General features: G+C 38.2%; 1 protein-coding gene across 1 annotated transcript; it reads right to left on the bottom strand.

The window, feature by feature from the left end:
* Positions 1-1389: 1389 nt before the first annotated feature.
* On the bottom strand, positions 1390-25881 carry WASHC5 (WASH complex subunit 5). The gene is made up of 28 exons (XM_068181262.1): positions 25581-25881; positions 23569-23714; positions 22439-22523; positions 22067-22167; positions 20953-21145; positions 20239-20391; positions 17631-17744; positions 16350-16521; positions 15427-15554; positions 14986-15115; positions 14058-14170; positions 13255-13421; positions 12543-12618; positions 11770-11880; positions 11515-11655; positions 10035-10115; positions 9266-9367; positions 8493-8672; positions 7954-8078; positions 7414-7576; positions 6619-6721; positions 6429-6508; positions 4949-5052; positions 4327-4456; positions 4119-4215; positions 3565-3718; positions 2858-2945; positions 1390-1813 (listed from the first exon to the last, which is right to left on the bottom strand). Exons 1-28 carry the CDS (start codon positions 25764-25766, stop codon positions 1757-1759), a joined length of 3480 nt encoding a protein of 1159 aa, XP_068037363.1. The 5' UTR covers positions 25767-25881; the 3' UTR covers positions 1390-1756.
* Positions 25882-26369: the final 488 nt, after the last annotated feature.

Genomic DNA, 26369 nt, shown 5'->3' with positions numbered 1-26369 from the left:
CATGGAGATTATTAACAGCTTGGAGAACTTGTAATAGGAGGAGAGGCTGAGAGAGCTGGGACTGCTCAACCTGAAGAAGAGAAGGCTAAGAAGGATCTTATTCATGTGGACAAATATTCAGTGGATGGAAGGAGAAAAGAAGAGCGACAGTCAAAATCAGTGGTGCACAGTGACAGCAGCCAATGGGGAAGAACTGAGACACATGAAATTCCATTTTAAGATAAGAAAAAACTTCTTTGTTTAGGTGGTCAAACACCTGGGCAGATCGCCCAGAGAAATCGTGGAGTCTCCATCCCAGGAATACTCAAAACTCAATTGCCTGTGGCCCTGAACACCCTGTGCCAGCTGCCCTGCTCTAAGCAGGAGTGTGGGCTGGACAGACCCCCAGTATGGGACTTCCCCTTTAGCTGTGGCATCTGCCTCCTCTTTTTCAGTCTGATAATCACCAGGCTGTCCCTGTGATAGGGTAATATCCCCTGCTGGCAATTCCACAGCAGCCCCATGCAAGATAATTAAGCCAGGTGTAAAATGTTCCATACTGTAGAAGCTTGAAAGATAAGGGGTGCTGTCCATGTAGCAAACTCCAAAAGCTGAGCCAATCAAGGATTATTGCAATAACAACCAAGGATTGTTGTGGCTGGAAAAGGGGCCCTAGGAGGAAGGGATGTCTGAGACAAATGTCCTTGTTCTGGCTCCTGGAGATAAGCAAAGACAGTCAAGAAAGTTATCTCTAGGGCGGGAAAAACTTATCTCTAAAAAAAGTACCCCCACAAAGCCTGGGTGTGCACCCCAGGACACCCCATCAGCTGGATCAGTGCTGGAGCCAGGACTGGTGATCTCTTTTTTCTCTCTTTCTTCCTGTCTTTCTCTCTCTCTCTCTTTTTAATCTATCTCTCTTTCTCTATCCCCCCCATCACTCCACCTTTCATCCCACTCCTCTTCCAAGCCCCACTGCTGTGTGCTTAGGTGCTGTGTGCTTAGGTAGGAGGTTAGGGACTAACATATCAATTTCCATGCCAAGTGTGTAATTTACTAATAAAACTTTCTGAGTTTTTGTGAACCCTCTTACTTCTGTCATTCCTTTTGACCACGAGCATCTGTGAATCTTGGGTGCTCCCTTCCCCTTAAGGCTGGGACATTGCATGTACCATGAGTGAAAATTATGTGACTAAGCATCTTGTTCCCAACAATAGAAATGTTACAGTTACACTAATATTTGTGCCTTTAATTAGCCTAACAGGACTTTTCAGTTGTAAATATTTAATTATGTCCTCTATAGAATTACACTAAATGTTTGTAGCACACAGACAGACATCAAACCTCTTTACACTGTATATGCATTCTCACTCCTGGTTCTTTTAAAAATAAAATTGTATTTGGAATCATCAATCCTGGCAAACTATCGAACACCTTTATTTCCAATTTCATTGTTCATTTCTGATACAAAAGTCAAACTTTCACAGATAGTTCTTCAGAACAAAAAACCTAAATGATTTATACATAAACAATTACATGCAGCATTTATAATGTGCAGTACAAAATGTACACTGTTTAGAGGAGATACAAGCTGTGTATCATGCCAAGATTTAAACAAGGGTTATACAGACTAGTGCTGATGGTTACATTTCACAGAGTGAGCTGTAGCCACTGCCTTGAAGCAAAGAAAAGACACAGTTCTGAACAGCTGTACTTGCCTCATCCTCAGCCCCAACTCCTCATTTCAGGTTTGGAGATAAGCCTTGGTCCTTCTCCATATTCATAGAACAGTTCTGAATTCATCAAAGATGAAGCTTGGCACGTGTGCTTCAACAACCTGAGGGACACAGGAAGGCACAGTCAGGCATTTGCATTATCCATCTGTTGTGCATTCATCCATTAACAGGCATGTCTGATCTATGACCGAGCACACATACTACTGACCTGAGCCAGCCTGGCATCAGGATGTGCTCCCAGATGTGCACAAAGCAAGGAAGGAACAGCACAGCCAGGGCTCTGAGGAGATGCCAGGAGCACAGGTACAGAGTAGGAATGCTGCTGTCCTCTCTGCTGTGCTCCACACAGCATCAGCTACAGCTGCAGGACTGACACAGAACTGTGGGCTGGGAGGAGGAGACTGGAAGAATCTCACTCTCTTCACTGTGAATATTAGCTGGGAAATGGCTATTGAATGCTTATTCAAGAACCACGGAGGTACAGGCTATACAAAGCAGTCAGGATTATGACTTATTTTTAATACTATGTATAAATAATATATAATCTTCAAATGTAGTTAAGTTGCATTTAAACATGAAACAAAGTCTCTCTACAAGTAGATTTTTAGCATTTCCCTTGCATGTGAGGCAAAGAAGCTGCCCAGGAAATCAGGCTATGTCAGGAAGTGAAGGAAGGACTGGATACAGTGTTTCACCAAAATTTGGACTTTCTAATTAGCTTTTTGCCCTGTGTTTAGAATACTGCTAAGTTTAGTATTACTTGGAAATATCTTGGAACTTCTATTTTATTTCTTTCCTTCCCAACAGCCCCCAGCATTATACACTGAATATTAAATTTAACAGAATTGTTTGAAATTAGCACAAAGGTGAAATCCTTTATTTATCAGTATTCATCTATTTATTGCTGTAGTAATGGGACTGAAATCTACAAACCAGGGCTGCTTCTGCATCAGCAGGACCCTGATCTGTTATTTGTTATGTTGGCTCATTTGTAGTACAAATGGAAGGTATGAGCAGTGTCTCCCTGACCAGATCCCTTCATTGGCTAAAGCGGAGTAGGAGCACATATTCCCCAGCTCCTTTTTCCAGGGAAAATGGTTGGGGTTGTTTAGGGGCATATTTAGAAACATGGAATTCTTTCTTACCTTTCTTGGTAACTTGGTGTACCGAATGTAATCTTCCAGGAACATGAGGGCACCCACTACATCAGCAGGCATTTCTGGAATCTTCTGGCTAAAATTAAACCACCACGGAGATCACACTCTTACTAATTAACCAGTTACTTGGATTAAATTACCTGAAAATGCTAGTTTTCAAATAACACCATTTCCACTAGCTGTCATGTGATTCCATTACAAATAGAAACAGTGTTTTAATCTTCTGTTTAGTAAAATATATTGTTGTTATTGTCTAACACAATCATGGAATGGCTTGGGCTGGAAGGAACCTTAAAGATCATGGAGTTACAACAGCCCTGCCATGGGCAGGGACAATTTCCACAGGACCAGTCTTCTCAGGGTCCCATCCAACCTGGCCTTGAACACCTCCGCACGGAGCATCCACAATTTCTCTGTAAAACCTGTTCCAGTGCCTCACTACCCTCATGGGAAAGAATCTCCTCCTAACATTAATTTCAGTGTTCCCCCTCTTTTAAATCATTCTCCCTTTTCCTGTCCCTGTCTGCCCACGTAAAAAGACTCACTCCACCTTTTTTATAAGATCCCTTCAAGTACCGAAAGACTGCAAATGCCAACTATCCTCTGCTAGAACAAAAATACTGAGAAAACAGTGCTTTTTCACTGCTGAAGTCTTCACAGAGGTGATACTTGGGTAAAAAGTAAAACATGGATACCTTGTGCACTGCTCCATCGTTGAACGAATAAACTGACCAATCAGAGCCAAAAATTGTTCTGTGTATCTGGAGTGAAACTGTTTCAACAGGGTAAGGAGCCCCAGAACCAAAGGAAGCCAGTCAATTTGGTCAGCTGGCCGCTTGCACACCACTCCTGCACATAAAAAACCCAAAACAATACATGTTTATAAACCAGAACATATTCTTATAGCACAGGATAACTTTTGTAATGTACTCCTCATGGTTTTTGTGCTGTCTCCCCTTCTGCTTGCCCACACAAAAATGTCCAAAACTAATGTAACAACTGCATGTCTTCCATGGCGAATGGCTTCATGATATTAACTGAGGCATAGGATAGAATGAGAAACCCAGGAGTCTGGATTCTGTTTCCTACCCTATTGTATTTGGCTTAAACAGTATAACAAAACTGTCTGAACCGAACTGATAAAGTCAGGAACTGTGTATTTTCTATGCAGGTAATTTTACTATCTTCTCTACAGATAATTTCACATAGGTTTTAATTAGATTTAGACAAATAACAACTTACACATTACCTAAATTTCTGTTGTACTGAAGTTTGGGAAACTGGGAAATGAGGAATAGGAAGTTGACGGTGGGAAAATACGGCAGACGTTTTGTTGTTATGTAGATCTGAGGGAAAAAAAAAGAGTAGTACAGGTCTTCCACAAATTATTTTTTTTCTCAGCTAAGGAGAAAATAGAAAAAAGCAAACTGCACCATACACCAGATTGTATGCCTGACCTTATTTAATGGATTGTGAATGCCAGCAGCTTCTAGATAAGCTGTGATTTCATATAAAAGAGTGTTGTCTTCTTTAGGATAAGGCAGTAATGGGTTCTGGTAATGTGCTTCAATATCAGCCAGTATTGCTCTAAAAGGAAAATAGATTATATTAAATAATTAAAAAAATATATCCCTGAATAAACACTACCTGATGCCACATGTCATACTAATATAACAATTTCGAAGATACAAAAACCTCTACATGGCCACAATCAAGAGTAAAACATCTTTTCTGGAGTATCTTTTTACAAACATCAGATTTGATTCAAAATCAGCATCACACATATTCTGTTCCTTTTTCTCATCTAAATATGATTTCAGAACCAGGTACAAAGAAATGCTATAAGAAACTGCATGTTTAAACTAATTACTTGCCAAGTACTTATCTATAATGTTTTTGCTGGGTTAAAAGTTAAATACTGATCAACAAAAATCTACACACAAATCACATTCCACATTTTGCTGTAGATTTTAGATTTTGTAATTTTTGATTTTTATAATTTTAGATTTTAAGGATTGCTGAGATGAACAATTACATCACAATGATACACGCAGCTCTTCAGAATATTTTGCTTCTTACTTATTGAGATTTTCCAAAGCAGCAGCCAAATGCTTGGAGTCAAACCTGCAGGAATAATTTAATTCATTGGTAATCTGTCGTCTTAAAATCTGCATCTGACCAACCTGTTGACACAAACACAAAAAGGGTGGTGTGTTATACTGAATGCAATGAAGGAAGAGTGGAGCCAAGGACTGACCCCAGCTGCACAGTGCACTCAGAGCAGAGATGTAGTCACAGTGCTTGAAGTTTACACACAGTTCCTGGTTACAGGTACAGGCCAAGGGAAAAGGGCACAAAAAAGGTAACAGGTATAAAATGCCAGTTATATATAACTGGCCTTTTAACAGGTAACAGGTATAAAACGCCTTGCTTTCCATTGGTCAGTGAAAATGCCTGTACTCTGTTTCCCACCTCTCTGTAAATCTTAGGGTCAGCACAGCAGGAGAAGAAAACATCAGAGGCTCATTGCAGTCAACCTTCTCCTTCCATGGCCTTTCCTCTTCACTCCAGCAACATAACCACCCACAGCACTCTGAGAAATACTGGTCCCAATGTATCATTACAGAGACAAGATAAAGAGCCAAGATAGTGGGACAGCTTGTTTAGATCTTCAGCACATGCCTTCTGTGGCAAGGCAAGTCTGGGAAATGCTACTGCTCCAAAACCCAGGGTGCAACACCAAACTTTATCCTTGGGCATATCATGGTCACAAGGCACTGCGAGGAATCTCAAAGAGTTCCTGACACTGAACACTAAGTTAGTCTGCCCAGGTCAGATCTCTAGTGCCAGACTCTGGTTTTGGTGAACAATTTCTTATGAATCTCAGTGTTAAGCACTTTGTGGAGTGTGAGGTACCCATGCAAACGAAGCTCAGGAGCTCTTGCAAACCTGGGCCTGCTTCCCTTATGATGCTACATAATTCCAAGTCAATATAATACAATATAGTAAAATAAGCAGATTAAAATATCACAGAATAATTAAGATTGGAAGAGACCCCTGAAATAATTGAGTCCAACCTATGACCAAACACTACCTTGTGAACTAAACCCTGGCACTGAGCACCACATCCAGTCTGTCCTTAAACACCTGACAGTGACTCCACACTTCCCTGGCAGCCTGTTTCAATGTTTAACAACCTTTTTTATGAAGAAATTCCTCCTGATGTCCAACCTGAACCTCCCCTGGTGCAGTTTTAGGCCATGTCCTCTTGTCCTGTCACTGTTAGCTGGGAGAAGAGGCCAACTCCCCTCTGGCTACAGCCTCCTTTCAGAGAGTTGTAGAGAGTTGAAAGGTACCCCCTGAGCCTCCTTTTCTCCAGGCTTAACACCCCCAGCTCCCTCAGCTGCTCCTCACAGGACTTACCCTCTAGACCTTCATGAGCTCTGTTGCCCTTTTCTGGACATGCTCCAGGACCTCCATGTCTCTCCTGAATGGAGGGGCCAATATAACCAAAGAGCCTCGAGTGAATTTTCACTAACAGTAAGTTAAATGAACCTACCTTCATTATGGAGTCTAAATAAGCTGTCCAGATCTTCTGTGTTTTTGCAATTGCTGCGGAATAAACCTTGTTTGAGTTTGCTGAGAAAAGAAGAAGGGCGAGGCATTAAAAAAAGAACAAGTAAGAAGAGAAAGAAATGCAATTGTACAAAGACAATTGCTTTCTTCCATCTCAACCAGTAAGCACTTACCTATGATTCCTCTGAGGGGGCTGACAGCACTCATAAGTGCTTTTAAGGTATCTTGTACTGACCTGTCACGCAATATATTTTTCTGAAACATACTGAGGAAATTCTAAACAAAAGAAAGAAATAAGTAATAAAATCATCACACATGCACTCTATGATCAATCTTGATGGCACTGGAGCCACATTTTTTAACAGCAGGGAAAGACTATTTCCATAGATGAAGAGTTGAGGAATTCTGTAGTTACAATTTTTGCTTTTTGGAGTTATGTTAATCAATGTTACAACATTAAGTATCCCCCTTGTCAGTATCAAATATCCATTATGGACAAGTAGTAATTCAAATTTTCAGGAAGAACTGTGTTTGTTGATAGTTATTTCCCTTAAAATCTCTAAGCAGGCTAGAACTAGATTCTTCTCAGGAAACAAAAAAGTTGGTTTCACATAACAGGTACTAGGGAAACAGTAATTTCATAGAATTGACACCTGATGTATCATGGTAGACCCAAACAATCTGTTGATATCTAACAGAAAAACTGAAGATGACCTGAAATCAACTTTTAAGTACACACACAGTGTACACCTTCAGAAAGCATCCCCACACCACCTGGAGTTACACAGCACCATTTACTTAAGAGCACCAACTTCCATCTGTAACTGACATTCTCACTTTTGGGGTTGAACAACCATTTTTCAAATGCTTTTACATAACTTTACCATTTCAGTAATTAACAGATTAAAAAAAATCCTTATTAAACAATGAAGCATTGTGGCCTTGAGAAACTGACGTTCAAAAATTACCTGCAGCTCCTTTACAATCATGAAACACAGCAGCCTGTCTAAGCCATTGAGACCAAAGGTACCCAAAGTATCTTGGATCTCTGAGAAGAGACGACTATTGGTTACTTCCTGATGGGTTTTGATATCATACCAGGTATTCATCTGGTCAATGTAACACGTGATTCTGAGGGAAAAAATCAGCAAACAACTTCAGAAAAAGTTGCAGACAGTTCCTGTGATACTCTCAGTAATGAATTACCTTTCTTAGACAGATGAGAAAGACTGTCCAAGTATCTCCGGTGATGTATAGCTATTCCTCTCTCCACCAGGGTTCTGTCACCTGTCCCTGATTTCTCTCTCCTCCAGTTGTTTAACACACTGTTTTCCTTCTTAGACTAAAATCACCACTTTTCTATACTTATATTTAAAATGTACAGAATGGACTGGGTAAATCTGGTTTTAGATAAAGCTATGACAGCTAAGAAAAAATTCTCTCTTGTATTTTGGTTTGTATATGGTAGAAGTGGAGCTATCCAATGCATGGTGACACAAAGTACTTACTTTGGGTCTGTGATCCTCAGGATTTCTCTGCAAAGACGACCAATAAATGTTACGGATTCATCCACAGGTGTGAATTTTGGTATAGGAATATGAGTAGACTGGTATATACTTTGCCAGTCTTGAATCTGAAAAATAAGTTTGACAGTAATTTGCAGTGTTCCCATTGCACCTTTTTAATTTGCTTAGAAATTTTCCTTTTGTTGCATTTAAAAGGATCACATCGTAACACAATATTGTAAATTACGCATAGCAGAACACTACAAAAACAGAATAAAGCTAAGAGAAAAATCAATCTTATTACAAAAATATATTTAAATATTCCAGTTTGGGTACTTTCCTCTTATGTACAAATAATGCAGGGAGGATGCTGAAACGTATCAGAATAAGCTGAGGACAGATGTTTTACACAGTAGGCAGCACATTCGGTTAAAGTTGCAATGCTATAAACAATGGGTACACATGCCATCAGTCACAGGCTCTAACAGCCAACTCTAAAGACATTTATCAACTTTTTTGTTGTTTTGGGGTTTGAGTAGCACCTTTGTTCTTAAGAAGTTATTGCACTCCTGTTCCACGTTGTAGTTAATAATACGAGACACTTCCTCTTGCCAAATTTTTAAACCATATATGTTGACATAATCCTGGATATATTCAAATGATCGATGGAACCCATCCATTGTAGCTGCCATTTCTTTCAGTTTGGGCATGAGTTCGCTTGGCTGGAGACAGACAACAAGAAAAAGATAAAACCAGAACTGTGAACAGGAAAATGTTAAAGGCTTCTAAATACCCTTAGAGAACAACCTCTAGGGCATTTCACTATGGTCCAGCCAGATCTGAAAAGCACTGAGAAATTTATCACAGTTTGATATCTGAATTAATTCTTACTAAATATTTTTTCCTCGCACTTTTCGTATTTATTTTTGCATTCAGTGGTGCTATTGATTGATCTGGGAGATTCAACCATCTGGACAGGATCAAAACAAGGAGTCACTTCTTATTTTATCATTGCCTATCTATGCTTACTTGGCTCAAGTGACCTGTCAACCATCACAGACAAAGGCAGTACTGTGAATTCAGAACTGAAAGGACTCTTTGGAATAGAATAAAAATATATTTTTTAATTCTATGTACACTTGGCAGTTTATAAACTCATTTGAACATCAAATAAAGAATTCCAAATAATCTTCAGTAGTCCAAAACTTTTTTTACAAAAAGGAAATCTGCATATAAAAGCATAAATTACTTTTTAGAAGATAATATAATAAAAGAGGTCCCTGCACACCCAAGATACATAAAAATTAAAACCAACCTTAGCTCTAGGATTAAAGATGAGGCCCCTGTGAAGAGCCAGGGCCACCCGTTTTACCAGCTCCTTCCTTATTCCATCCTCCAGTAACTGTTTTGGGTCCACCTAAGTAGAAGAAACACTTTTCCTTTAAAGTCAGAAAGGTATAAAAAAAAAATTTATTTTGTACCAAGGAAGATATTGACTACTTCTGATAAACAGGAAAGCACTGTTAACAGATGCACTTAACCACCAGAGCTTGTTCAAAGAATAAAAAATGAACATTCTTCTCCTAGAGAATAAATGATTTCTTTAAATTGAATGGCAATGGTTTGTAGTTCCCATATTCAAATTTTGTTAATGATCCACTGAGAATGTTGTACAATTCTAAGAAGCCAGTATGCATTAAGAAGTGTTTGTTTCTTCAAGAATACTTGCTTCTAGTTCTCAAAGAGGTATCAATGTAGCCTTAATGTAAAACTGCAGGACAGATTATAACAATGGAAGAAACAGCTCTTCTGAAAAGCTCTCCAGCAGGAAAAACCTCCAATGATCACCAAGTACAGTGGATGAATCTATTAACAATGGGGACTGTGGGTTCCTAGGAACCTGAAAAAAGCATAGTTCTTATCTGGCTGCCAATTTAGGCATCGCCGTTTGAAAATTTGCATGCAAACTTGTATTTTCTTGTCTTTTAATTTTTCCTTGAGGTCTCATATATTGTGCTGAAATCTGTGCTGAAGTACTAATAGTCACCAAACAACCTTTTCCTATTGAAATAATGGATCATTACCTTGATGATACCAACTAAAGTAGTTTTCATCATGAGGATACCTTCAGTGAAGATTGAAATTGCATGGGTTAGCTTGGCAACCTGTAACAGAAAAAAACTCATTGAAGTGATTCAATAGATGTAAATAATTACTCTACAAAAAATCCATGTTTCCCAGTGGTAGTTTCCTATTTTAGATTTAAATAATTTGCACTGATATACTTTCAACTTTACATCTTGTTCTAGACTTACTTAGATAATTACCTTTCTTTTAGTCAGATAAATAAAAGTGTATTAGCAGTAGGAACGAACAGGTACCTCTCAGAGACTTCAGAGGGATTATGGAAGGGAAGACCAGCCATATCTTGTGCCCAGAAATATTATGGACAAAACTCTCAGCTGGTACCTTTGAGCAGGCTGGGAACACAGCTCACAGCAGCTGTTCTATAATAAAGCCTGCTGCCACCGTGAGTCCACTTCAGTATTTCCACTGATCTGATACAGTAGCACATTCACTTGAAGTTTTACAATTATTTACAGTTATTATTATCCTTATGCTCAGAGTTCAGACAAGCCAGTCTTTTGCCTTTCAGAATACAGAATAAAGAAGACACATTCAGATCTACAATACAGCAGAAATTGTAAGTGAAAAGCTTTAGTATAAGCTGTTTTCCTTTTACCGCCTCAATATAAAACATTACTGAACACGGCCTTCTCCTTCACTCCGACCCACATACAAGCCAGACTCACTTTAAACAGTCTCGTGCAGGAATATAAACCTAATGTTCAGGACTGAGCATCAGCTTAATGAGAGATCACAGCTTGTTTGGAGAAAACACCTAACAAGTGAGCACTTTGGCAAAATCTTCAGGGAAAAGCTGGCATCTTAACTGATTATTAGATTCTCTGGGGGAAAGACTGATCTACTCAGGTTTTTGTGTTGCATCTTCCTCTACTGAAAATAAAACCACATAATTTTAATGTTTGCTCACTCTTCCAGACTGGTTACAATGCAGAAGAAAAATAAGAGACAAAATGAGCAACAGCAGCTTTATCTGGTCAATCAACGTGCCTCCATCCTCTCCTCATTTGAGAACTGCAAAAAGCTTAACCCTGCTGGCTTATTCAGTCTTTGACCTCCTCTTCTTGGAACAAGAATGCCAAATGTGGAGGGATGCATTTCAGACTCAGGTTTTCAGGGTTCCATCCTCTCCAATAAATAAAAATATACTTATGCTCATTTATACATTTATTTAGTTTTTATTTCTCTCCTCCTCTACAAGATCAAAAGTTTAAACTTCTGCAAACAGAAGTGCAAAAGTTACTGTCCTTGTGAAACCTAAGGTATGCTCACAATAACACCCGTCAGTTTTAACTTTAAGTCAACAAATCTGCCTTCACTGTTAAACTGTAACTCTATGGAGCTGTACAGATTTAAACTTAGGTTAAAACTGGCCACCCATAAGGTTTGCTTTTTCAGAATTCCCTGTTTTAACTGCACCTCATATCGTGGTCCCAGCTGAGCGTAATCTCGTAGCTTGTCCTTATCAAGGCGAGTAGGCACTTCAATAATATCGTGTGTCTGAAGCTTTATGATTTTGAGAAGAGAGGTAAACATGCTTTCTGGAATTATCTGTAGAACCTTTGTAAATCGGAGAAGAAACACCCAGAGTCAGTATATTCTCATTAAGAAAATAATTCTCAATTAAGAAAAAATAATTAGAGAACAAGGCAATTATGCCTTATCAGCACCCACCTTTCTCACATAGGAAACCAACTCGCCAGAGTAATACTGGGACACACTGAGAAGGTCAGGACTGTTCGCTTGATTGATACGGAGAAGTGGCAAATCAAGAGCAGAAGCAAGCTAGAAATAAAGGAAACATTTTAACTTCACCTTTGTTTTTCTGAATTCTCTTGCTCAGGCTCTTATCCTATGACCTAAAGCACTAGGATTCTTCCTAAGGAGCAGTGTTATACCAGGCTTTCCAAGAGAAAAAAAAAAATTGTTAAAAGTCCAACAGCCCATAAGGCTACCTTCCCTAAGATTGTTAAAATCTTAACAGCTGCATGGGACATTTCAGTTGTAATTTTATATTCTCATTCACGCTAATCCCCATTCTTATTTCTACAGAGGATATTTTCATCTGTTGCCAGAGCTCCATTGACAGACAAAGGGAACAGAGAACATAACTTTTTATATTCCTTCAGTCTGTTCTGATCCATATGCAGAAGATCCCATCTGTGCACCAATGCCTCCAGAAAACAGCTGTAATGAGTAGAGGCTGGACCACAACACTTATTTGCTTTACAGCAGGAACATAATTGTTGCATTATAAAAACATGCTTAATTTGGTTTTATTTTCCTTAAAACTAACCTTGAGTTAATTCAATACTATCTAAAAAAAACTAGACATAGAAGATGCTGGTAAAAGGAAGTCTTAACTGATTTCAGAGCTTAAGGCCTTTTAAACAAACTGCTTTAACTGACCTGCAGTGTGCAATACATTCAGTGTTGTTCATACTTACCTTTAGGAAAGTGGCTCTGAGTTTAGTTACCATAGATGGACTGACTCTTATGCTGTCTTGCATAATAGATGTAAAGCTGGAGTAGGAAACAAACAAAACCAATCAGCTTCTTCCCATGGAACTGTTATTTTCAACTGTTTAATTGTATGTCAACAGTACCGGTGAAGTGTGTAAATGGCACAGGAGATCACTAACAAACTTCACTAAAGGAGGATTTAGGTCTGAAGAGATACTGGTTAGAAAAACCCTATATGAAAAAGGGGAGGTGGGACAAAAGACAAGGCATCAGGGTGTGTGAACAGTCATGGCAATGAAGTAGCAGCTCAGCAAAATCCCACCATGGAAACAGAATTCTTGAGCATTAGTCGTTCCTGGTTTGTTTTTGGTTGAAAAATGAACTCCAGTAATTTGGAGAACACTTAATAAGACTAAAGGATGGAGACAGGAGGTGAACAAAGCTGTTAGAGTTAGAACAGGACAGACAGTAAAAAGTTACACTATCACTTAACCTGCTGTTAACAACCTGAGAAGGATGGATGTTAATTCCTATTCAAGTTGATTATAATTCAGTATACTCAACAATTCACAGAACAATGCTTCAAGACTGTTTTTAAATGGAAATGTTTATGGTCTTAAGAACATTTATGCATGTTATTTCCCACAAGTTTTACAAATGGTTACTGACTGGAAGAAAAAGGTCCTGCTAACATACCTGTCAATTAATTGCCAAGCATAAGAAAGATCACCAACTATCTGCATGGTGATCAAGACCTCTTCTTTAATGTTGATAGTTCGGATCATCTGATGGAGGAATTTGCGGGTATCAGCCAGAAACTGGCAAACTTGCAGGTTACTTTCTAGCTGGTGAAACTCTTGGACCTATATTTAAAAAACAAACAAACAAAACCCATAAAAGGACTTTTTTTTTTTGTTGTTTTCTATTCATCTTTAAGGACAGCAATACAAACAGAATCAGTAAACTGACATATTACTTCTGGATTTTAGCAGCAGTAAGACATTTAAATCCTGGCCTGTTACAGAGTGTATTAACAATAAATTTCACAAAGTTATTCAAGGAGGTGTACTGTGAAACATCATTCTGAGTACTCTTTTATATCCTGGAAAGAGAAGAAGCACACACAAAAAGAAAATACAGATTTTTTTTATTTTTCCTTTCAAATCACCCTTTCAAGTTTCAAATTAATTTATTTTCAGAATTTCTTAAAAATGAGTAATATTGCCAAATAATGTTAAATACCAAATTAATTTCTTTGAAAAAACCTACACCCCCCCACTACAGATAGCATGACATTTCATAATATATTTTACAATATGAAGGTTCATACAAAACTCCTGCTTACCGTATATATGTAACAGCAAAGATCTAATAGAATTAAACATTTGTTAAATTGCAGATCTGTTTTGTATCTCTGCTATTAGAAGTCAGTACATGTGTAACAAATGCTGTTGTTCCAGAAGGAACAGGTCATTTATCTCAAAATGTCTTTGCCATACCTCTTCCAAAGCCTGTATTAGCTGCACGGTTTTTCTGCCTGCTGCAGTGGAATCATCATAGTTCAGAGACATTATTTGCTTGGAGATTTCTCTGAACCAAGCCTGGAGATTTTCTATGAAAGAATTAAGAAAAATTTAATTAAATATCTGCATGTATGATGGACAGTAAAAATAGAGGAAACTTGCTAGCCAAAAGAAACAAACAAGCTATACACATAGGAGATTATTTTTACTAGTTTTTATTTCATTGGTACATTTCTAGTCTTTCAACATGTACACTTCTAAAGTGGCAAATGCTCAGGCAAACTTCACATGCAACATTAAAAACAGCTACCAACATAAACGGGCATTAAAAAAACTTTACTTTTTACACCAGTTCAAGAGAAAAAAATAAATGCTTCAAAAAACAGTGCAAGGAATTTGGAAAGAAGCACTGATTCAACTTTTAGGTCCTTAGAGAACTTGGAGAATACCACTCAGTGTAGAGGAGAAGTAAAAGAAGGTTTGAAAAAATGCTGATACAATTGAAATCCAGGTTACAGCCAGGGAAAGAATAAGGGAAGAGGTAAACCATCCCTAAATGTAATGGACATGATCTTCTTACTCCTTTGTACATAGAACATGGTAATGTGAACTCCATTATACATACAGAAGTATACTGACACTTTATATTTTTAGCTGTTATATCTAAATAAAGGAATGAAAAATGCTTTTAATCTATATATTAGGTACCTAAATATTGCTTACATATGGAATATGTGCTGAAAACCTGAACAAGACAAGAGATAAAGAGAACTCTTTGGCAGCTGAGGGACAAGAAAATTGTTCTTATATTATTACTATTAGACTCATGTATGTTATTTTGGTATCACTTTAGAATTATAAATCAAAATCACTTTTTTCACCCAGTACAATTTTTAATAATTACCATTTTTCTCCACTCTAGTAAGAGGTTTAACTCCTGAGAAGACATCAGCAAGCTCAGTCATCCTTTCGGATCCCTCTTTTTTATAGTTCTCCCATTTCGCTTGTTTTTCTGACAGCATCTGCTTGAACATCTACTGAAACCCAAAGCATCTGGTTTACAAAACTGGAAAGGAGGCATATCACTATAGATGAAATAAAATACTGAAAACAGATGGAACCGACTAAGTGATTACTACATAAATTCAAGATCTTGCCAGAATATTAAAAACAAAATTAAAAATATTAATAAACACAGACAGTGTGATGGACATACAGTGACAGAAGCTTACTGAATTTTATAAAACAATGCTATGCAGATTTTTTTATTTTTGTCACTTTTAAAAATACCCAGCGAATTTTTCAGGTTAGATATCTTAGAAGACTCTGGTTAGCAGCACATTACCTCTTTTAAAATGAATTCAAATTGAGCTGTATCCAGAAGTAGCTGGAAAAGGATCCTGGAATTGTACCTTGAGTCTGTTAAAATTTGATCCTTTATCTGGCGGAGACGTTTGTTGTTTGGATCACAAGCTGAAAACAGAAAGACAACATTTCCCCACTGTTACACAGAATTTGGCCAAACTTTTCAATCTTTGTGAATATATTCTTTTTTAATACTTGAAGGCAAAACCATTTTGCTCTGGTATGCAAATCCTCACTTGTTTTCCATTTACATGGACTAACTCTTCCTTTGAATAGGACATAATTAAGGTTTCTGTGGTGCTTCAGCCTTCTTAAAACTTCTGCAGGCTTCTGAAACTAAGTGTGAATTTTGTCCATCTGACCAAGAAGCAAGAGATCAGTATTTCTAAAACCATTACAAAAATTGTATGGAGGTGTAACAGAGCCCTCTTGCATATCAAGAAGCCTCAAAGACAGCCCAAGGATTCAAATAAGGGATTGTCTAAACAGGTCACACCCAAACTCACATGAGAGACATTACTCAACAGTTTCAGCTAAATTTCAGTTAAACAGAACAAAAACCTTGGTTTCAATATGTCAGTTACTAAGATACTAAGAAGTTGGCCACTGCTTTCTTTTTGGAGCTGGGTAAAACTTTTAGAATGATGTTTTTCTGCAGAATATTATTCAACAAGATCATGACTTCTACTAATTTTTGTACCTGTGTTCAGCTCACAAGAACTAAGGAAATGCATGTGCCGTTTCAGACAAGGCTTTTGAAGACTATTTGCAAAACAACAGCTCAACAATCTCCTGCAAACAGTAGAAGAAACTGCTGACTTCAACAGCAGCAGAACTGAACTTCCCTCAGGGCCCAAAATGAAGCCCCAGTGGGGCAGGACTGACAGCTCAGCAGCGTCTTACTGGTGTCTGCAGTGTGCAGCATCAGCCAGCGGATGGCCACGTTGCAGTCTCGCAGACAATTCAGCAGCTTGGGAATGTTGTCCAGCACCAGCTCTTCCCTCAGACAGCCCTCCTTGAGGAACTGCTGCACCTGCGTGTGCACTCGCTCGGTGACTGCAGCGTATCTGCTGGCCTTGAAACACACAAAGCCTGCATCAATCAAATCCTTGCCTCAAAGGGAATAAACCATGTTCCCGAGAGCTTAGCAGGCACACAGTTAAAAAAAAGTGCTATAAAAATTATTATCATTACTGTTAGGCAATATTATACACTACAAGTGCATGACAAAGGATGCAAGATAAACTTTAAAGCAAGGCAATACTTGTTGTCTAAGATTTATATAGCCCTTAAAGTAAAGTGAGAAAGACAAGAAGCAGATGTTGCACAAGCATTTCTCACAGGTGGTCAGGGTGAAACCCTTTAGGAATAAAACTCTGGAATGACCCAAAGAGACCCAGATGCTAAAAGCAGACACGTAGAGCCGAGAGAAGACTTTGATAAGCAGTTTTCCTGTGTCAGAAAGCAGCCTGCACACACAGCACACATGTTCCCACAGAAAGTAGTTCCAGAGTCCAGGCTACACAGGAAGCATAATGTTTCAAAAATGCAGACTTTTTATATATCCACTTATATACTCTCTAGGAATTATTCCTAAAAAATTGTACTAATATTTTATTGCCTAATGGGAAAGAACAACAACAAAAATCTATCACAGAACGGAGATACTTATTTGTCACTGTGAGACAGTCATAACAAACTGAAGAACACACTGTATTTAAGAAGGCTTCTCTATATTTATTTTACAGCATGCTGCCTTTTTATACTCCTTCACAATGTTTATACTTATTCATTGGTCAGAATAAAGCAACATAATATTCATTGGAGCAAGGCTGCCTGCCCCTCCTTTATCTATCTCTCTCCTCTTTCCAGCCTGAAGGCCTTGGTAAAGCTCCTTTCAGGAGAAAAGGCAACTCTTATCAGCTCCTCTCTTTCACTAACCCTTTCTGACTCACAGACCAGCTGTGAGCACCTTCCACATTTATTATTAATTGAGTTGTACTTGGCTAACTTCTTCCCTAGAGATGAAGGAAAATTTTCTACTTTTATTCCCTAAGTTTGCCAGACAATATAGTACATACATTGTATGCAGGAAGAAAAGACTCATGCATTATTGATGTCACATACTTGAGATGCCCACACATCTTGCATCTTGCTAAAAATACTTAATGCAGGCTTATGTACCTGCTCTTTGACATTTGAAAGATCCAGTGTGTAGTTGAGGGCAGTTTTAGCAGCTTTGTAGGGTTCCCATGCTTCTGCCAGATTGACAGTGATTCCCATGTAAATGCTAATGACCTAAAATTGGAAGCAGAAAATAAGAAGTTAATGTTATTATTAAGAAAAAAATACAATGTTTGCATCTAGCAGTATGACAGAAAGGGATATGCTGTGGGTATAAATAAGAGATAACTGAACTTTTTTGGTAGCAGTACTTTTTGGTGTACCACCTTGGCAAAGCAAGAAGACTGTGAAACAAAAGGCACACAATTAATTAGAAGCTTAGTTCTGAAAACAAGATGACAGTTCTTTCAGTCACTATATATGATACTCAATTTTTTTCTCCATGAACTCATAACTTATTTTTCATTTCCATGATGCTCTAAAGAAGATTGATAAAAGCAACTGGTGAAAAAATTTTCAGGAGGGGAAATTAATCTTACTGTGAGGATGCCCAAAGGACCAAATTAAACTGTAATGCATCTTTCACAGTGACACAACAGAAAGAAATTATGATTAAACAGTATGATTTTTGAGGAGCAAAGAGAAATTGATTTCAGACTCCTAGAACAAGTTTAAGAATGATTAAAAATACAGAATTGTGAGTAAGTAACAAGTATTTGTAAGATAATTGATTAAAAATTGAAGACTTGGTTTACTGATAGGTGAAGGATGTACAGAGCTGTGGGAATATGAGCTTTGTCACAATGATGCTCCCATATTCCTCCATATAGGCATGATCACACTGTCAGCCTTTGAGCTCTTCTGGCAGTGTCAAGGAAAGGCAAATGGAACCCGGGTCTGCTGATATGAAGATCTCTCTCATATTGTTGAAGTGAAGCTCATTATTTCCTGTAGATGACAGTTTCTCAACAGGAACTTCAGGAAGTTCAAAAGGAACTTAGCCCTTCAACTGCTAAGAAAAATTTGAAATCGGCCTAGGAGTTGAGTATTTTGTATAATGCAGCTAACTTATCCACACTTGACCACAAGAAGATAGGTGTTGTCTAAAAATATCAATTTGTACTATGAAGTCAAGTTAATAAAAATGCTGGCATAATCAAAAATTTTCAGTGTCACGTTCTCATTTCTAAAAATAAGCCTGTAGTTCTCCAGAAACAGAGGGATTCTAATGTCTACTGGAATAGTCAGCTATTGCAGTTTCTTCCCTACTTGCTTTACTGCTCCACTTATGGTACAGAAGAATACAACTTGAAGCCAACAGAGATACACAAATTAATTTACAGTTTCTTTGTTAAGTCTGATTCCCTGTGATATAGACAACCTAGGGACTCTATTCTTGTATGCCAGCCTATTTCAACAGCAGTTTTTGCAGACTAGGGATTCTGGATGGAAATCCTAAATCTCAGTACTGAAATGTAGTAATTCCATTTTAATTACTCCTGGAAAGGTCTATAGAAGCACACGTAGTGGCAGCTTTAGCTTCTATGTTATTTGGACAACAGCACAGAGCTAATCCTTACACAAGTTTTCAAAGAACATCAGTGTGGGATGATTTGTTGGGGACCAAGACTGTCCTCTACAGCATTCTTGACATGCTGGTAGAATTCACCAGCAGAAACCACATGAAGGTCAGAAATGACAAAGTTCTGTACTTGGGACAAACCCAAACCCTTGCAACAACACAGCTGGCTGCCCGTGTCACAATTCTGCAGAAAAGGACTTAAGTGTCCCGCTGGACAAACCAAACATGAATCAGACATGCAGCCTTATGACAAACAAGAATAATCAGACACTAGGCTATGCCAGACTGCAACCAGCAGACTGGAGGAAATGAATCTTTCCTTCTAGTCAGCTCTCATGGGGTCTTATTGAGACAAATGGGTCCAGAATTGGGCTCCTGAGACAGACATGCACAAACTGGAATGAAGCGAACAGGAGGCCACTAACACAACTGTGGGGACGCAGTATGTAAGAACAGGGTTTGCTTTAGCTGGAAGAAAGATGTCAAAGAAATCTCACTGTGGTCTTCCGCCACCTAAAGGGAAGTTATGACTAAGACAGACCCATCTCAGAGGTGCACAGTGAAAAGACAAGAAGCAACAGCCACAAGCTGTAATGAAGGTAATTCCAGTGGTACAGAAGGAAGAAATTCTTCACCACGATAGTGATGAAGCACAGCCACGGGTGTCCACAGAGGCTACAGAGTCTTCACCTTAGACATTTATAAAGCTAACTGGGCAAGGCCTGAGCAGCTTGATTTAGCTTTGAAGTCAACCCCGCTTTGAGGAGAAAGCTGGACTGGAAGATATCTAAAATGCCTTCCATCACACATTTTCCTGGGACTTACTTTATCTTGATGGTATTAGAGTGCAGTTGACTGAAGCATTTAAGACAATAAATTACACTTTCAAAGAACAGCCTTCCATGCTTATCCAGAGTGTTTGAATTGGACTGCTTCACTTTTAACAAAGTAAAATTTCCAAAGAGAAGAATCTGTTCTAGTTTTAGGTTGCTATTACATTTCTATAACACATACTGTAACAATAATTTCAATTGTTCTTATAAAATTAAATCCAGGGAACAGTTTTAAAACAGAATTAATTTTTACCCAATTATCTGGAAAGTATTTATCCACAATCTCTCTCATTTTTGCTTGCTGAGTGTGAAGAATAGAAGGGTCAAAATACAGTATCACATAGAGCATAGCAGCCTGAGTAGCCAGGGCAGTGCTGCGGTGTTCTGGTAATGGATATGCTGAAACCTGGAAAAAGTAACAAAACAAAGCTAAACATAATACAGTGCATCATAAACCACCTGAAAATATTATGGGACACATGAAAGAGTGCAGTGTACAGATACTACAGGGCAAGAAGTTTATTTAGGTAAGCTGGACATGCTTACTCATACAGCATATTTACCAGATGTACTTCCAAAGTGTAGAAGTTGACTGCATAGATGTGTGCTACTTTTAACAGGCTACAGTAAGATTTTACTATGCTGTAAATGAGTCAAGTAAGACATGTCCAATCATAAGACATTAAACAAAAATGGTGCTTTTTACTGCAAGGCTGGCCAAGTACTGCAGCAAATTGTCCAGAGGTTCTGTGGTTTGTACCTCTGGAGATATTCAAAATCCAATTGGATGCAGCCGAATGCAACCGGCTCCAACGGACTGTGCTTGAGCCAGGTTGGACTAGCTGACTTCAAGAGTCCCTACAACCTCTGACATTTATTTTTTTCTGCACTTCATGGTTGGGTAATTAACCTGAGAACGAATTTGATGCTCCCCTTTAAAGCCCTCTTTTATCTCAGGGTGGCTTACCTGGTTGTAAATGTCATCTGACCGTAAGCGGCCGATAACCATGCTAATGAACGTTTCACTTATAGGAACCCTGTTGAAGTAACTCTCGGGGTAGTTTGGAGGTCTTTTAGCTCCAGGTTGGCTCGAGTATCCAGTGCTTCGAAGCAATTTACAAATATCATCTAAATTGGAGTCAGCAGAGGATCGGGCTGCACTGTTTTACAAAAAAAGAGGAACAAAAATATGAGCTATGTGACCTAACAGTTTCCTTTTCTCCCACCCCTTGTAACCACACCCTCCTCACAAGGAAGTTATTAAATACTAAAGTCTAAAGAAGGTTTTTGATTGTTTATTCCATTAATATCATGTTATAGGACACTGGTGAATGTCCATACTGAAATTCCAGATAAGCAGAAAAGCACAAACAGAAAATTAAACTCAGGAACAGAAATAAGGAGCTTTATATTCAGAGAAGAATTTGTTCCATTTTTTCCCTTCTTTTTTAAATTTTCATTTTCTTTCTCCCCATTTCTGGATTCCCCTTGTCAATTTACTTCTGCATTCCAGAGTTAAAGAAAACCTCTCATTATATACTGGGAGGCATAAGCATAGTTAAAGCAGCATTTTATATGTGTGGAAGGATTTGCACTGATACCCTTTAAGACCCCAGCTGTTATACCCTGATGCTGAGAACTTACCCTGTAAAACTTGTAACTGATTTACCTGAAAAGCACTGTAACTACAAGAAGCCTGACTTGCAATACATTTGTCATCTAGACAGTCAGGACTTTTCAGAAAGTTTCCTTGCACATTTGGGAATCTGTGACACTTTCATAGCTGGCACTTGCAGCCCAAAAGCTTTAGCTGAAAGTTTATTTGTGGACTTCAAATGTCTGTTGTAACAGAATGAAAAAGCTGTTGCTCATTTTGCAGCTGAACTTGCAAACACAGATAAAAGCTAAAGCAAGGAGTTCTACTGATATTCAGAGAGCTCTGCTGAATTATCTGTATAAAGTCAGCTGATTAAAAAGGTGTCACTATTTCCATTTATCTTAATTCAATGGCCTAGGTTACTGAATATACTGGAGGTTACACATCTCAACCTTGAGTGCTTCTGTACACCTATATATACAACCTGTATCGGTAGTAGGAAACCAACATTCTTTCTCTGACTTCTCCTTCAATCTTCTGGTCAATGACCAGTAGCATGACTCCATATAAATACAGGGCTTCACACTGTTTGAAAAGAGAAAGAATGAAAAAAGAAAATCACATAAACATGATTTTGCAGCAACATGTAATGAAAAAATTGTATTGGCAAATTAACCCAATGTCAAAAAGGTAGTCAACACAACATGAAAAATGGCAGGCTGAGGATTTTTGCTCTTTGTCCTCCTTGAAGTGAGTCACAGCACTTCCATGCATTTGGTAAACTTAATTTTTTGTCTAGTTTGGCTCTTACTGAGTGGGTTAATCTTCTACTATTACAAAACTAGTCAATACTCACTAGAAGCTGTTTTCCATCTTCATTAAGGAGGACGGTTTCTAATGTTTGCTGAATGTAAATTCCTTCATTGAGGTCATCTAAGTATCTAGGAATCATGACAAAAACTTTGGTCATTGACTATTTTGCCCTCAAACTAGAACTCAATCAGTGACATTTTCTCTGAAAGCCAAAAGATGCATCAGAACATTTCCCTAGTAAAAGATGCATGGTGTTTTTCAGACAAAAAGAAGAGAGGCTCTGCTAACAAATGAGAGACTGGAACCCCTAGCTAGCACAAACCAGTTGGCAAAAGTTTCCTTCCATATCCTGATGGTGTATGTGAAAGACACTGCAGGATACCTGGCAGCTTACAGCTCATCCTCGTAATCTTGTCATGGGTGGATACAGCCTGGGAAGACTGCCATGCAATAATGTAGTAAAACTGTCATATTTTCAAGTTACCTAAGTATACCTCCTGGAAATACCATAAATTTATCTCAATTGCAATTTGGAAGGTAGAGCTAGAAATAGAGTATGTTCACCTGAATTAACAGAAGATTTATTCCTATTAAAGGATTTTCTAGTAACACTACTTAATAAGTAGTATCAAACATTTAATCTTTTCACATAACATCAATAATAAAACCAACTTTCATGTTTAAGATTCTCAGTAACTTTTTCTTAGAACATTTAATGAAGCTTTAATTTTGCTTTTTACATGTCAGAGTAGCAAGCTTGAGAATATGGCATATTCACTGAAAAATTAAGTTCAAGATAATAATGCCAATGAAAGTTAAAAAAAATCCAAACTACTTGATAGTCTGTTTTGCAAGACCAAAAAAAAAAGCTTAATAATATGGATTCTCCTTTTATTAAAAAAAAAATCTGGACAATCTCTAAGATAAAGAAAAACTAACTCAGATTTACAATTTAGGAAATGAGGTAGAGAGGTTAAATGTTTTCAAGTCATATATTAACCTGGTAGGGAACTGTTGGAGTAAAAGTGCTCACTCCAGCACCCCAGGTTTGCTGGTGCACAGGAATATGCTTCAACAAGGAGTATATTGGATCTCTAAGGAAAAAGCTTCTCATCAATAAGACAAAACAGTAATCTAGTCTTTGAAAATCCGTATGTATTCAAGATACCATACCTGTTTAAATCTACAATGTATTTATGTACACTCTGAAAAGCTAAATAAAATCTTGTCAAAATTTCAATGTTGTTTTCACGAAATTCTTCATCTAAATCCAGTAACTCAGGCTTGGCTTCCAGTTTGCCTTCACATGTCTCAGGCCCCTGAAAAACAGAAACTCACCTTTAGAGAAAATACTTGACTTTGATCTCTACTTGACTTCTCTACAGTAGGACACAGACCATGTACAACCACCCCTGTGTGCAAACCAGACCTACCATTTCTTACCAAAACAAGGATCTGTAGTTTTCTAACCTATTTTTTGGTTAAATATTGATTCCATAAAGATGAGTTTTACGCATTGTTACAATCTGCAATGACTTGAAATATGATTTATCCAATGTAACCAATGGAAAAGAATAGCCAGTGCTTTCAGTAAAGCTCCAACACATCTGAAGGCACTGGGTGCTTTCTGTAGTGCTAACTATCTCCCTGATGGAATTTCTTCCTTTACACATTTCTTCTGGTTCATTTCTCAGATAGAAACCATAACATTGAGAGCTCACAAAGCTTAGTACTTCTCATGCATTCAAACTGCTTGAAAATCTTAGACGTATTTTTTCCACAGACTCTACATCTAGCTCAGCACCTGTCTCCTGAATTAATGCAGAAACTTTGTCATTAACAATCAAGGGGCAAAAAGAGTTGGGATGAAGAGCCTGCCTTCCTTAAAGCAATTGTACAACTTTTCTAACCCTTTACCACTGTCATATTTCTTATAAGCACCATGCAGTCTTAGCATCACCAACTAAATGAAAATAATGCTAAAGTTTAATTTGAAGTATTATTAAAATTTAATTGAAAATACCCAGCTGACAATTTGAGTTTTAAAAAACACTCCTCTGCTTCTCTTTCTGTGCAAAATATCTACATAAAACAAAGGATAAAAGCAGGTGCCAAACTGCCTATGAAGTTCAAATGGACAAAGTAAACAGTATCAACTTTTCAAAACTCAAATCTCTCCTCATTAAGTAATTCTAAGAATCGTGAATACAGAAGGGGTGCATTTGCAGTAAAAATATCTGCAAATTCTCTAATCTCTGCTTTAACAGTATGACTTCTATGGATTTACTTGTTTTTAATGATGAAAACCAGCACACTTATACTTTCTTAATATTCAAAAATTCTGTGGCTTTAAGGATTACTGTATTTCTTACCAATTACAGCTATCTGCTTTTAAATTTTCAAGTAATTTGTGTAAAAAAAAAAAGACTTCTACCCAGCACTTAGATCTAAAGGTAACTGTGAAATCATTTGTGCTCTGGATTTTCAGTATCCAAGCCTCTAGGTGCCTGAAATTTACAACTCCTACTACAAAGAAATTGACTTAAATTTCAGAAGTGCTTCCCTTGCTTTATTATTACCATTTCTTGTATTGTACAGTCCAAATAAAGTCAGATTAGATAGTCTCTGTTGTTCCTTCTTAATCATGGTGGAAAATGACAGAGGGAACTTAGTACTGCAAGCTTAATTCTGAAAGAGAAATAAGGGCTTTCCATGGACACTTCTCCTTGACTTATTTATTTATTTATTTATTCAGTGCATGTGACAAGTCCAGAAGAAGAACAATCACAGCACTGTCAGACAGGAAAGCAGAAAGCAGTTTTCATGGCTGCAAAGAATAAGCTACAGATTAACAGAAGAAAGACGGGCATACTGCCCACGGCACTGCTCTGAAGGGAAACAACCAACCATGCAGGCTCAGAACCTGCAGGAGGAAGTTTAATTTAGTTGTCCTGCAAGAATTACTACCACTACTACTACTACTACTACTAGCTCCCCAGAATCCAATACTCACGTTTTATATAATTTGTATCTATCAAAATTCACAGACCAGATGGCTCATCAAACACTTTGGAAGATGTAATAGTAATAAACACAACAGTCAGGAATGGCTGTTTCACAACCCAAAACATCCCCATGTGGGACAGCAATGCTTTAAGGAGAAGTTTAACAACAAAACGATTTACCTTGAAATAACTGAAATCAAATATGATATCTCCATACTTCTGCTGATCAGCCTTGTCCTTTAGCCTGAAAACACCAGGAATAAATTCGGAAAGTCTCAGAAGTTCCGCAATGATGGCATTTCCACAGGAAACAATCCGAAGAATTGCCTGACCACAGAGATTGTTTTCAGCCAGAAAATCCACCATTGTGGAGCTGGGTGTGACAGAGCAGCAGAAGTCCTGCAGTCTGATTCTAATCCTTACTCTTTAGGTTACTGGAAGCAGAAAGCCTGATGAAGAAACCAGCCGCGCCATTAATAACCTGTAAAAACAAACCCACACACATCCAGAGTGGTTTACATTCACGTTTTGGATCATTTAATTTGTGGATATTTAAGCATACTCTCCCATCTTTCAAATTACGAAATCTAAATTATCCACAGCTTTGTAAAATGAAAAAAATGCACAGAATTCATTTTCAGCACGGTCACACGTTTCCTGAGGGACACGGCGTGCAGCACCAAAAATAAGCGTCTGTGCTTCAGAAACATTTACGGGAAATTATAACCAGGCTTGACTTTTCACCAAACACTTTCTGAACCACTGCGGTATATTTAAGATGCCAGTGAGCTGTCCCAAGCCAGTTGTGACCCAGAACGAGCGCCCGGAGCCCTCCCAGGTGCCCAGGGCCGCCGCAGGCTCTGCTCCACAGGGCGCACAGCGCGCTCCAGACCGGCGGCGGCCGGACGGGCTCCGAACCCGGTCCGGTCCCGTCCCGCTCCGCCACCGCCGAACTCACAGCTTGCACTC

Source organism: Anomalospiza imberbis, chromosome 1 (assembly GCF_031753505.1).
Source record: "Anomalospiza imberbis isolate Cuckoo-Finch-1a 21T00152 chromosome 1, ASM3175350v1, whole genome shotgun sequence".
Lineage (NCBI taxonomy): Eukaryota > Metazoa > Chordata > Aves > Passeriformes > Viduidae > Anomalospiza > Anomalospiza imberbis.
This window is presented reverse-complemented; position numbering and strand designations above follow the sequence as displayed.

Excerpts from the sequence above, each read along its gene's own strand:
- WASHC5 (XM_068181262.1), bottom strand. The coding sequence starts at position 25,766 with ATGGTGGATTTTCTGGCTGAAAACAATCTCTGTGGTCAGGCAATTCTT. Across the intron at positions 7,577-7,953 it reads CTGAGGATCACAGACCCAAA|AATCACGTGTTACATTGACC; the intron begins GTAAGTACTTTG and ends TTTTTCCCTCAG. Across the intron at positions 2,946-3,564 it reads ACGATGGAGCAGTGCACAAG|CCAGAAGATTCCAGAAATGC; the intron begins GTATCCATGTTT and ends GTTTAATTTTAG.